The sequence below is a fragment of the Branchiostoma lanceolatum genome, chromosome 5 (genome assembly GCF_035083965.1).
Source record: "Branchiostoma lanceolatum isolate klBraLanc5 chromosome 5, klBraLanc5.hap2, whole genome shotgun sequence".
Lineage (NCBI taxonomy): Eukaryota > Metazoa > Chordata > Leptocardii > Amphioxiformes > Branchiostomatidae > Branchiostoma > Branchiostoma lanceolatum.
In genome coordinates this window covers 702,004-714,937 of record NC_089726.1, presented here as the reverse complement: position 1 = coordinate 714,937, position 12,934 = coordinate 702,004, and the positions used below count along the sequence as shown (strand labels likewise).

At 47.5% G+C, this 12,934-nt stretch overlaps 1 protein-coding gene across 1 annotated transcript in view; it reads left to right on the top strand.

The window, feature by feature from the left end:
* The window catches only part of LOC136434547 (E3 ubiquitin-protein ligase HUWE1-like), an 83,028-nt gene that overhangs the window by 40,111 nt on the left and 29,983 nt on the right, over nucleotides 1-12,934 (top strand). The window contains exons 38-53 of the mRNA XM_066427411.1: nucleotides 41-122; nucleotides 492-610; nucleotides 2,401-2,678; nucleotides 3,190-3,273; nucleotides 4,091-4,154; nucleotides 4,346-5,042; nucleotides 5,183-5,773; nucleotides 6,419-6,617; nucleotides 6,900-7,228; nucleotides 7,580-7,849; nucleotides 8,518-8,846; nucleotides 8,981-9,074; nucleotides 9,759-10,029; nucleotides 10,419-10,490; nucleotides 10,845-11,045; nucleotides 11,845-11,946. Coding sequence (XP_066283508.1) covers nucleotides 41-122; nucleotides 492-610; nucleotides 2,401-2,678; nucleotides 3,190-3,273; nucleotides 4,091-4,154; nucleotides 4,346-5,042; nucleotides 5,183-5,773; nucleotides 6,419-6,617; nucleotides 6,900-7,228; nucleotides 7,580-7,849; nucleotides 8,518-8,846; nucleotides 8,981-9,074; nucleotides 9,759-10,029; nucleotides 10,419-10,490; nucleotides 10,845-11,045; nucleotides 11,845-11,946 — 3,782 coding nt within the window. The remainder of the gene's footprint in view (nucleotides 1-40; nucleotides 123-491; nucleotides 611-2,400; nucleotides 2,679-3,189; nucleotides 3,274-4,090; nucleotides 4,155-4,345; nucleotides 5,043-5,182; nucleotides 5,774-6,418; nucleotides 6,618-6,899; nucleotides 7,229-7,579; nucleotides 7,850-8,517; nucleotides 8,847-8,980; nucleotides 9,075-9,758; nucleotides 10,030-10,418; nucleotides 10,491-10,844; nucleotides 11,046-11,844; nucleotides 11,947-12,934) is intronic.

Below are 12,934 nucleotides of genomic sequence, written 5' to 3'. Positions count from 1 at the left end.
TGAAGCCAGATGAAGATGTCACACCTGTCTCCTCCTCCAGGTGGCTGGCACCTGTTGTACTGCTGGTTGACCTGTACCAGAAGATGGCTGTGTCCAGCAAGAGGAGGAATGCCATCACCAAGGTAACCACATCCTTTCTTTTTACTCTTCAGGAAGTCCAGGCCAATGCTGACTCACTGAAGAAACAGAATCCCAGTCTACCACTATCAATGCTGTATTTGTTCCATGTCTGCATAAGCATTTGTGATAGATACAAATACGTTAAAGGTTAGACATGGAGATGATAAGATACTTCAGATAACATTACTTAAACAACTGGACAAAATTTGGAAATGGTCAGATGTTTCAGACAGCATCTGCTGTCTTTCTTCAGCGACAAATACATCTGACTGATTTCCAGAACTTTTGCAACCTTTAATGTTGATTCTCACTAATATTACACTCAGTCCCTATGTAGATCCTGACCAATGTTGTGTTGTTTGTGTTCCCAGGAGCTTGAGTCTCACACCTGGAAGTGGTTTGATGACCGGACCGGCCGGTGGTGCAACTACAGCGCCAGTAACAACGCCACCATCGACCAGGCGTACAGGGCGGGAGAGGCCACCGTTAGGTAAGGAAACAACAGTCCTACCTGTACACAGACATAAGCCTTACTCTAACCCTAATCCAACAGTGCCACCATCAACTAGGCTATAGTTATAGGGCTGGCCTGTACACAGACATAAGCCTTACTCTAACCCTAATCCAACAGTGCCACCATCAACTAGGCTATAGTTATAGGGCTGGCCTGTACACAGACATAAGCCTTACTCTTACCCTAATCCAACAGTGCCACCATCAACTAGGCTATAGTTATAGGACTGACCTGTACACAGACATAAGCCTTACTCTAACCCTAATCCAACAGTGCCACCATCAACTAGGCTATACGCCAAAAATAGTTACTCAAGCAACTGGATAAAATTTTGAAACAGTCAGACGTTTCAGACAGCATCCACTGTCTTTCGACAGTGACTAACGATAGGACTGAGAACACCAGGTTTTATACCAAAACTCTGAATAGGTATGTTAATGAGGTTAGGCCAATTTAGGATGTCTTGAAGTAGTCTTTAAAAGAAGATTAATTCAAGACAAAGTTTTGTGCCAATAGTTCAATTAGCTACTGTTGATTTTAGTACAGTAATTAACAGCTAGGCTATAGTTATAGGGCTGGGGAGGCCGCAGTCAGGTAAGGATATCTATCCTTATTTTTTATCCCATTGCTAAAGTGACACTTGGTGGTAACATACTTGTAGATGGTTAGGACAAGCTGGAGCCCTCACAGACTAGGACATGCTTCTACTTTTGGTAAGGAACATGCTGGATTCTATAGCAAGCCTAACACTTTGTTGATATAGGAATCAACAGCTTGAAGTTCCCTGTGAAAGACTACTTTTCTTGAGCTCTGTGACACTGAGAAGATTTAGTACGAGAAGAAGGCTTGTTTTAGCTGTTGCGGCCAGGTTCCAAGCTCCCCATGATCAAAGTACGTCAACTTTTGAGCCAGAAAATATCCCAAACCTGAATGGTTTTACCCCAGCTAGTTCCCAGTGATCCATGGCTGCACACCCATTCCCCTACCATAGTGCACACGATGACAGGTGGGCATTACTGTGCAGCTAGAGAAACTCTGGTCCCAGAAATCACCTCTCTGTCACATCATTGGCAGGGAGAATCAAGCTGGGTCCACAGAATCTGATCCCACATTCCCAAAGTCTTGTGGAGTAGCTTGCAAATTAAGGCCTGGAATTGCAAAAAACTGAAGAAATGCTGTACATTGTTATTTTCATGGGGATTTCTAATTTTGCAGTAGGACCGGAAAGTAGGTTTTCATGGTGTTTTCGGTTTGCAGTCAAGACAATACTGTAGCACAATCATTCGTAGTTCTGGGATAATGACAGCGCTGCGACGGAATTCGACCGGTTTTGACTTTATTTTGTCTTTTTCAAGAGTACTGTAGCACAATAACACATATTCTTGGTGACGATATTACTCAGTAGAAAGGTACCTTGGAAAGAAAACCACTGCGAATATTTCAAGATTTACAGTATTTGAAACCTTACAGGTGCACTCCAGAATCTGAGGCATCGCTATATCAGTATTTCCACATTTCTAAAGCCTTGTAGGCTAAGAGGAAGACCAGGGCCTGTAATTGCAGGAAACTGAATGTGTAAAGTCAAACTTAGATTCAGCAACCACCCAAGGGGCGGGGGAAAAATGGTTACTGAGGACAGCTGGTTGTTCAGGACAGGGTGAGGTGAACTATGTAAAGATGGACGGGACTGTTTTATGTGGCTTGTGAATGGTTGGCTGCGCCGGGTGGTTGGTTGGCCAGGTCTGACTGTATTTGGCACGTTGCAGGTTCACGGCGGGCAGGCGGCGTTACATCGTCCACTTCGGCACCATGGTTCAGATCAACGAGGAGACGGCCAACAGGAGACCCATCATGCTCTCCCTGCCGCCCAAGGACGACAAGGACAAGGACAACAGCAGGGAGGAGAAGAGGACCAAGGAGAAGCGGGCCTCGGCCAAGGCCTTCCTGCAGAAGGTGGTGGGAACAGGAGCAGCAGCAGCAGGAGCAGGAGCGGAGCAGGCAGAGACTCAGGCTGCGGATGAGGAGAACACAGAGGAGAAGAAAGGTGCATATTTTACATTGTATCATTCTATGAATTGCCTTCACTCACAAACACTCACTATCCGGTTTATCGTCTTCTTTTCCCCATCATCTGGGGGTTTGACGTGCTTGCATGCTGATGGAGGAGCTTGGTGTCCGCTTGCCAGATGCCTCTGTCCTGTGGATTTACATTGTGTAGGTTGAGGTGGTGGAGGTCCTCTTAGTGTTTTAATGGTGTATTCAGTGTTGTAATGTTGAGTGGTCTGCAACATCAGCTGCCGTTCCACTGTGTATTGTCTTGTTGCAATTTTTAATGAAGTAAAGTAAGAAAGGTGCCCAGCTGATGGTAAGTGTCGTAGTGCAGAGTCATAGATGAAAACAGTTGTTTAAACATTTTGGCAGTCATCTTTATTTATTTATTTTCTAAAATCAATTTCAACAAGAGCCTGGTGTTGTCATTAGTTGTCTAGATGTGAAAGGCAAAAACGTCATTGAGACCATTTGATAATTTTATTTTGTTGACCTGCCTGTCACAGTAGAAGCTGAGCAGAAGATGGAGACAGATGAAAGTGCTGCACCGAAGGAGGAGGAGGAGAAGAAGAAAGAACCAGAGAAGAAAGGTGGGTACAGGAGTATCTTAATATTGTTGATAATGATTATGATAATAATAATAATGATAATAATAGTTTATTGGTCAGAAGTTACCCGTGCAATGGCAGCCAGTGCTGAATTGCTGCAGGGTTTACAATCATATAATACAGAACAGATACATATTTGCTCCACACTTGCACTTTGTGGAACTGTCGCAAGGGTCTGGGCGGCTGCCATTCGGCGCCAGCAGTACAACCCTCAATATGACCCTCCCCAACGGAAGTCAGGTACCCATTTACACCTGGGTGGAGTGAGGAAAGTCGTGTAAAGTGCCTTTCCCAAGGGCACAACATCGGGGCATATCAGGGTTTTGAACCCGGGACCTCTCGTGGTTCTGGCCGAAACACTAACGATTGCACCACACGATGCCACTAAAAACATGATGATTAACATCAAGAAGAAAGTACAAATGTAGGTTAACAACTTTTGATGAGAAAAGCACTGATCACTTTAAGCTTTGCAGTAATTATAGATATTCTAGAGACAGAAATATAAATACTTGATGTGAGCCTTCAATGCCAGAGACTGGTTGTTGAGAATCTGATTACACTTAGTAAAGAAATAATCAAGCAGAAAGTTGTTTTTGTTGTTAAGATTTCTCTACCTTAGGCCACACCAATTTAATTTCTTGGTTAACGGATTTTTATTTCCCCCCCCCAAAAAAAAATTAAAAAGATAAAAATCATGATTTAAAAAAAAGTAATTTTTTTTTGAAAATAAAAATCCGTTAACCAAGAAATTAAATTGGTGTGGCCTTACCTGTATTGAAATCTTTTATCTCGTTAGTTCCGGAGGAGCCTGCTAGACTGATCAAGGGTCTGGCATCGGAGCAGATCTCAACGTTGGTCAGGTGAGTTGATTCAACTTAAACCGGATCCTATCTGAATCCTCATGTGAAAAACTGTTATTCCCAATAAAGCATGTTTGTAACTGTTAGATTCTTTAACTATACATCCCAACGCTCCTTTGTGGAGTAAACTTGTACTTTGTTACAAGTCTCTTAGCCAGATTTAAGTCAGCGTGATTGTCCGTCTGCTGCAGGGCATGTGTTGGATTGGTCGGGATCCCGGTGGACCCGGACACGCTGCACGCGGTGATGCGACTCTGTCTGCGCTGCACCAGGGAGCACCAGCACGCGCTACAGTTTGCCGACCTCGGCGGAACCAAGCTGCTGCTCGACCTCAAGCAATCCTCAGCCTTCACGGGCTTCAACGGTTTAGCGACGCTGCTGATCCGGCACGTCCTGGAGGAACCCAACACTCTCAGGCACACCATGGAGAAGGTTTGTTGGTCTGTTTGTTGGTTTGTCTGTTTTACTGGGTTCAGCGGTTTAGCGACGCTCCTGATCCGGCACGTCCTGGAGGAACCCAACACTCTCAGGCACACCATGGAGAAGGTTTGTTGGTCTGTTTGTTGGTTTGTCTGTTTTACTGGGTTCAGCGGTTTAGCGACGCTCCTGATCCGGCACGTACTGGAGGAACCCAACACTCTCAGGCACACCATGGAGAAGGTTTGTTGGTTTGTTTGTTGGTTTGTCTGTTTTACTGGGTTCAACGGTTTAGCGACGCTGCTGATCCGGCACGTCCTGGAGGAACCCAACACTCTCAGGCACACCATGGAGAAGGTTTGTTGGTTTGTTTGTTGGTTTGTCTGTTTTACTGGGTTCAACGGTTTAGCGACGCTGCTGATCCGGCACGTCCTGGAGGAACCCAACACTCTCAGGCACACCATGGAGAAGGTTTGTTGGTTTGTTGTTTGTTTGTTTTACTGGGTTCAACGGTTTAGCGACGCTACTGATCCGGCACGTCCTGGAGGAACCCAACACTCTCAGGCACACCATGGAGAAGGTTTGTTGTTTGTTTGTTTTACTGGGTTCAGCGGTTTAGCGACGCTGCTGATCCGGCACGTCCTGGAGGAACCCAACACTCTCAGGCACACCATGGAGAAGGTTTGTTGTTTGTTTGTTTTACTGGGTTCAGCGGTTTAGCGACGCTACTGATCCGGCACGTCCTGGAGGAACCCAACACTCTCAGGCACACCATGGAGAAGGTTTGTTGGTTTGTTGTTTGTTTGTTTTACTGGGTTCAACGGTTTAGCGACGCTACTGATCCGGCACGTCCTGGAGGAACCCAACACTCTCAGGCACACCATGGAGAAGGTTTGTTGTTTGTTTGTTTTACTGGGTTCAGCGGTTTAGCGACGCTACTGATCCGGCACGTCCTGGAGGAACCCAACACTCTCAGGCACACCATGGAGAAGGTTTGTTGGTTTGTTGTTTGTTTGTTTTACTGGGTTCAACGGTTTAGCGACGCTACTGATCCGGCACGTCCTGGAGGAACCCAACACTCTCAGGCACACCATGGAGAAGGTTTGTTGTTTGTTTGTTTTACTGGGTTCAGCGGTTTAGCGACGCTACTGATCCGGCACGTCCTGGAGGAACCCAACACTCTCAGGCACACCATGGAGAAGGTTTGTTGGTTTGTTTGTTGGTTTGTCTGTTTTACTGGGTTCAACGGTTTAGCGACGCTACTGATCCGGCACGTCCTGGAGGAACCCAACACCCTCAGGCACACCATGGAGAAGGTTTGTTGGTTTGTTTGTTTGTTTGTTTGTTTGTTTTACTGGGTTCAACGGTTTAGTGACACTCCTGATCCGGCACGTCCTGGAGGAACCCAACACTCTCAGGCACACCATGGAGAAGGTTTGTTTGTTTAATGAGCTGGTAGTTTGCTGTGACCAGCAATATGATTCTGATAGAAAGTAATGAAAACATGACATATGCTCAGAATATTCAGGCATGACATATGCTCTCTTTTTTGACAGCTGTTGCAACAACAAATTCTATATATATGTTTTTGGTCCTTTTGTATTTAGATCGTAGCCACCTGTTTGTGATACATGTTGATTTTATAGTATTATAGACAAAATTGCATAGACATTTGCATAAAAGGGAGTATAATGTGTTTGTGGGGTTCTCTTTACAATCTTGATACAAATGTTGTCTTCGTTCAGTGCAACAAGATGTCGATATGTTGCAAAAGTGGATAATCAATCTAGATCTAAGACATTTCCTTGAAATGATTTTGATTTGCCACGTGTGTGTCCCTCCACCAGGCTGTACGCGGGACCGCGGCGGGCGGTACGGGCAGTAACGTGCTGGGGGTGGCTGCGGGGAGTCTCGGGTCGAGAGAGTTCCACTACCTGCTGAGAATACTGGGCCCCGCCGCGTGCAGAAGCGCGGAAATGTTCCGGGAAACAGCATGGAACGCTCTGCGTATCGCGCTGCCACCTCCGTCTAGAAGAGGAAACCTAGGTAGGTGTATGACTGGTTTTCTGCAGATCTGTGTTTAAGTCACTGTGTACATAGATGTTAACATGAAAATGTAGACTTTAAATTTCACAACATTTTCGTCGTACATGTTATACTCTCTGCATACAAAGTCCCTACATGTTGCAAACATAGTGCATGATGCTGTAATTGTAAACTTTTATGTCAATCTTAAGGATTGGTTTATTATCTGTATCCTTCTTTAACTAGACTTCTTTATCCATCTTGGAGTATCTGATAGTCCATCTGTTCCCTCTAAAACACCAGTTGTTCTTGCAGCCTCAGATGAAGAGGAGTACAACAGGGTTCTGGGCCCGAACGCGGTCCAGCTCCTCAAGACTGCCTCCTCCAAACCATTCGCCCCTCCACCCTTGGAGGGAGTCATCAAGGAGGTCATGTACGACCTGCTGAACGCGCTCGCGACGCAGCCCACGGAAACCAGCACAGAGGGCGCGGCCAACACGGCCGAGTCCGACACTGAGACGGGCGAGGCCGTGATGAACTTTGGGAACGAGACGGGCGCGCAGGCCATCCGGCGGCAGAACAGCGTCACGGAGCTGGACGGGGGGTCTGAGTACGACAGCGGCACCTACCAGGTAACGTGTGTGTATGTGTGTGTGCGTGCGTGCGTGTGTATGCGTGAATGCGTGCGTGTGTGAGACGGGCGTGCAGGCCATTCTTCTGCAGAACAGCGTCACAGAGCTTGATGGGGGGTCTGAGTACGACAGTGGAACCTGCCAGGTAATGTGTACGTGCGTGCATGCTTTTGGGTACAAAAGTCTACAACTTTGATTTAGATTTTCAGGATATTTTTTAGCCTCAATAAACTCTTAACACTATATAACAGGATTCTTCCAGGATGCCCTGAAGTCCTTGTGTTTTTCTCTTCTGATGGCATGTTTTAGTTCTTTTTTCTGATGGCATGTTTTGTTTTTGTTTTCCTGCAGCTGTCCGGCAGTGACATCTTCGTGAGCGCCCCGAGCAGTCGAGCCGCGAGCACGGAGAACCTTGACCAGCAGGGCACTGAGCCGGACGACAAGGCCAGCAAGGACAAGGCCGCCGCCGAGCTCAAGGCCAAGGCCGCCGCCAACCGGCCGCTCATGACCAAGTCCGCCATCCTGAAGCTGCTGGCCGAGCTGGTGCGGTCGTACGCCAGCGTGGCCCTGCAGATCTCACAGTACCACTACACGGCAGGCCAGGTCGACGGCATCAAGGAGGTGGGTTAGAGGTTAGGGTTAGGGTTAGAGGTTAGGGTTAAGGGTTAGAGGTTAGGGGTAAGGTGGGGTTGTACGCCAGCGTGGTCCTTCAGATCTCACAGTACCACTACACGGCAGGGCAGGTCGACGGCATCAAGGAGGTGGGTTAGAGGTTAGGGTTAGAGGTTAGGGTCAGGGTTAGAGGTTAGGGTTAGAGGTTAGGGGTAAGGTGCGGTCGTACGCCAGCGTGGTCCTGCAGATCTCACAGTACCACTACACGGCTGGCCAGGTCGACGGCATCAAGGAGGTGGGTTAGGGTCAGGGTTAGAGGTTAGGGGTTTGGGGTTAGAGGTTAGGGGTTAGGGGTAAGCTGAGGTCGTACGCCAGCGTGGCCCTGCAGATCTCACAGTACCACTACACAGCAGGCCAGGTCGACGGCATCAAGGAGGTAATCTAATACCCCCCTTCAATGTTGTATTGTGCCCCCATATTTCTGTTGCATTGTTGGTTTCCTTTTTGTATTTTACTGAATCACAGCTCGAATGCCATAGCTTTATATTTCTGATATCATTCAAGGCCAAAGCAGTCCAAAAATCAGCACACGTGTTGACATCTTCTAAGAATTAAGAAAACTTAACAGATAGGGTTCTTAGTTCTTTGTATTTACCAGCAAAATTTATATATTTCAGGATGGCACAGTGCTGGCGTATGTGTTGGACAACCTGCTGCCAACAGGCACTGACGACACTGACAAGGACACCCCGATGCTGGCGAGGACCCTGCTGGCGGCCATCGCGGCGAGTAACCACAGCCCAGACGCGCAGGGCCTGCTGGTGCAGGAGGTGAAGGCTGCCCTCAGCAGGGCCCTGGCGCTGCCCGAGAGTTCGGACAAGCACACGCGCGTGCAGGCACTGGTGGGGCTGATCGGGACCATGATGGAGGCCTGTCCGCCCACAGGGGGCTTCCAGCAGCACCAGGTAGGTCACTACGTACATGTAACATTAGACATTAGAGAGTTGTGACAAGCACACGCGCGTGCAGGCACTGGTGGGGCTGATCGGGACAATGATGGAGGCCTGTCCGCCCACAGGGGGCTTCCAGCAGCACCAGGTAGGTCACTACGTACATGTAACATTAGAAACATTTAGAGAGATGTGACAAGCACACGCGCGTGCAGGCACTGGTGGGGCTGATCGGGACCATGATGGAGGCCTGTCCGCCCACAGGGGGCTTCCAGCAGCACCAGGTAGGTCACTACGTATATGTAACATTAGAAACATTAGACATTAGAGAGTTGTGACAAGCACACGCGCGTGCAGGCACTGGTGGGGCTGATAGGAACCATGATGGAGGCCTGTCCGCCCACTGGGGGCTTCCAGCAGCACCAGGTAGGTCACTACGTACACGTAACTCTAGGTCACTGCATAGCAAGGTCTGATTGCCACTCAAGGATACATGTTGCATGGACAATGGTTGGTCAAAATCATTGAAATGTATGTGATGTTGTGGAGGGAATCAACTTGCATTTACTTGCAAATGTACGTTTTCTAGCAGAATGATATCGCTGCCCACAGCAAGCCAAGTCTGCAAGTTCAAGCTCAAACCTATAGTTGTTTCACAGTTGTGTTATATCTCCGTTCACAGCAAGCCTTCAGTCCCAGCCATACTGCAAGTTCAAAGCTAAGCATTATACAGTAGTTGTTACATTGCTATGTTATATCTCCGTCCACAGCAAGCCTTCAACTCCCAGCCATACTGCAAGTACTGTAATATAGTTGTATTTTACCTCTGTCCACAGCAAGCCAAGTCTGCAAGTTCAAGCTCAGACCTGTAGTTGTTTCACAGCAAACCTTCAGTCCCAGCCATACTGCAAGTTCAAAGCTAAGCATATATAATAGCTGTTACATGGTTGTTATATCTCTGTCCACAGCAAGCCTTCAAGTCGCAGCAGCAGAACAGCATGAACAACATGATCCGGATCTTCCTGCGGCGCGGGCTGGTGACGGATCTGGCACGGATCCCCCACAGCCTGGATCTGTCCAGCCCCAACATGGCCACCACGGTCAACGCCGCGCTCAAGCCGCTGGAGACGCTGTCCCGCATCGTGAACCAGCCCAGCACCATGGTGGGGAAGAGCGGCGCCAAGGCCAAGGAGGGCGCGCCGTCCGCAACGGGGGAGGAGACCGGCAACAGCCAGCAGGGTACGCTGGCTTGTTTGTTTTGTAGAAATGTACAGTAGTACTTCACAGGAATTAGTTTCAGAATAACAAGCAGGAGTAGTCTTTGGTAAACCAAGGGCTTGATTTTTTTGAGACTTTATTTCTCATGTGAGAGTGTGACAAGATTATTGTTTTCTGACTCAATGTGCTAAAAGATGTGGCCAAGGAGTGAAAGACGGGAAAACGGAAAATTTGAAAACTAAATTTATCTCTTGTCAGTCAAATTCAGCATAGATGTTCTGCTTGTTTTTTTTTTACTGTATCATTCCCTGTTTCTGGGATCCTTCAGTGCCAGATAAGTAGCTTCCTCTGTTTAGAATTCCTGTCCTGCCAGTGTTTCCATTGTAACCTGTCTGCTGTTGCCCCTGCAGATACAGACACAGAAACCCCCCGGACCGAAGACGGAGAGCAGGGAACCCAGGAGGACACCCAGGCCACCAGAGGTAACAACCGATGGGATAACAGGACTTACTCTCCTGAAAAAATAGAAGTAAAAAGAAATAGAATCGTCAAGCTGTTCCTAACCCTTCTTGTGCTTCATATGGGTGGTAAAAATTGCAACCATAAGCGGATGTAAGTTTGTGTTTTTCTTATCAGGAGAGGGCAAGGGAAAAGAGGGGTTTGCGGAGTCCCTGAAGTTTGTGTTTTTCCTGTTTGTCAGGTGAAGGCGAGGATAACGAGGGGTTTGTGGAGTCCTTGGGTTTGGGATCTAAGTTTGTGTTTTTCCTGTCAGGAGAGGGCAAGGGTAAAGAGGGGTTTGTGGAGTCCCTGAAGTTTGTGTTTTCCCTCTTTGTCAGGTGAGGGTGAGGATAACGAGGGGTTTGCTGAGTCGCTGGAGGCACCGGTGAGCCAGGAGAGCCACACAAACCCCATGCAGTACGGCGGTGACCTTGACGACGTGATTGACCAGCTGCTGGAGGGAGACACGGAGGACGACATCCTGGCCGAGACGCTCATGGTCTCCTCTACGCGACGCATACAGAGAGAGTCCACTACAGGTTGGTTAGCTGTGTGCAGTTTGAAGGGAACCTGCTAGGAGTCCCGTAGTATGATATGGTCATGGCCTATCTGCAAGCAAGGAGGCCTGCACCCTCGTAAACCCTTTGGTTACCCAAAACAAATGTCAGCCGATATTTGTTTTGGGTAACCAAAGCAAGGATGTAACACGTAACCTGATTGGTTGATAGCTTGCCAGCGTTCTTTGCGCGCTGCTTCCGATGAGGGGAAGCAGGTGACGTAGCTATAACCATATGCAGCGGTCCATTTTACCAGGGCGGCTTACGCTCGCGATGTAACGTCGAGCGATAGGCGGTCCTGGTTTACGAGGGTGGGAGGCCTGTAGTCTACTGAGGTCTTTAAAGGCCTTTATTTACTTACAGACATCAGAAAATCATAAAGATTCATGCATGACTGTCTTTATGTTATCCTACCTTTTGAAAGTGAGGGCGGGTACAGTCATGTAGTTAAAGAGATATTCGACTGTGATATTTATTGAAGACATTTTAGATTTCTTTTAGTGTCTTTTCAAATCTACATTGATCAGCAGGGATCATTGATCAATTGTATCTATTGATATACATTTTACAAATAATCTCTATTTGTCAGCTTACAGATGTGATTTTTGTGGCAGAGACTGCCATTCTCGTATAGGGCTCTTTAGCCATAGTCAATGCTGTAGGGCTGACGTGAATTAGAATTTTACTATGGTCAATACTGACCGACGGAGGCCATATATATCTATTTGACTGTATTCTGATCCTATTTCTCTGACTTTGTTTGTTCCTTTGTTTTCCCCAGATTCGCAGGGCCTGGGAGATTCGCAGCTGACGCAGGACTCGCAAGACGGTGAGGACACAGAAATGGCGAGCGAGCATTCCCAGGAAGGTGTGCGCAGAAACGGTAACACGTACTGTTGGCCCTCGGTGGTTGTGGTGCACGTACTGTTGGTGCACGTGAAGCCACGGTGACGGCATGGCACTGCATGGGACGGGCCGTCTGCACGGAACTCTTTTGTTTCGTTTGGCTCCTGGACTTTTCACCCTCCTAAAAGTACAGCCCCTATCGCGAGATTCGGCTCGCTCGTGTAGGGGCCCTGCTCTTCACCCCCGGTAGAAACGGTTCTGGCGACATTACTGACAGTTGCTCATGAATAATTAATGAACCATCCTTATTTGGCGATTTATTTGTTCTGTACCTAAGGTAACGATGTGAGACGTAACCTGATTGGTTGATAACTTCTCAGCGTCCTTTGGGGTTTTGCTTGAGCAGTGCTTCAGCAAACCCTCTGATTGGCTGAAAGCTGTTTTGGTGGTGACATCGCCAGAACCGTTTCTACCGGGTGTGAAGAGCAGGGCCCCTACGCGAACGAGCCAAATCGAGCGATAGGGGCTCTGCTTTCAGGAGGGTGGGACTTTTCTGTTCGCACCTTTTATTCTTATGCTTTTATCAGTAGGAAGGAAGAAGGGTTGTTTGTGTTAGATTTTGTTTCTTCTTTACCGCATGGGCCTGGCTGGCTGCACAGAAGGCTCTGATAAAAGCACCCTTTTTGTTGTTGTTGTTCTAGTTCATTTTTTAGTTCGTATGTGGCCCAGGATGCACTTGCATGATTTGCATGTTGCAAAAAATGCTGTTTTTGGCTCATCTGTTATTTGCTTCCTTTGTGACTGGAAATTATTCTTTTACATTTTTGTTTTTTGTGCCTGTCACGAAATGAAAAGTCAGGCTGTTGAACTGTTACTTTAGTCACAAAATCTTGCATGTAAGTAAACAAAACAATAACAACTTGGTATACGTTAGTGGTAGTATCCAGCATTAGATTATACTGCTGCAGGGTTCCCTGACGCAGGGGTAGGCTGAATGATATCACAGCATACACACACTCTGAATT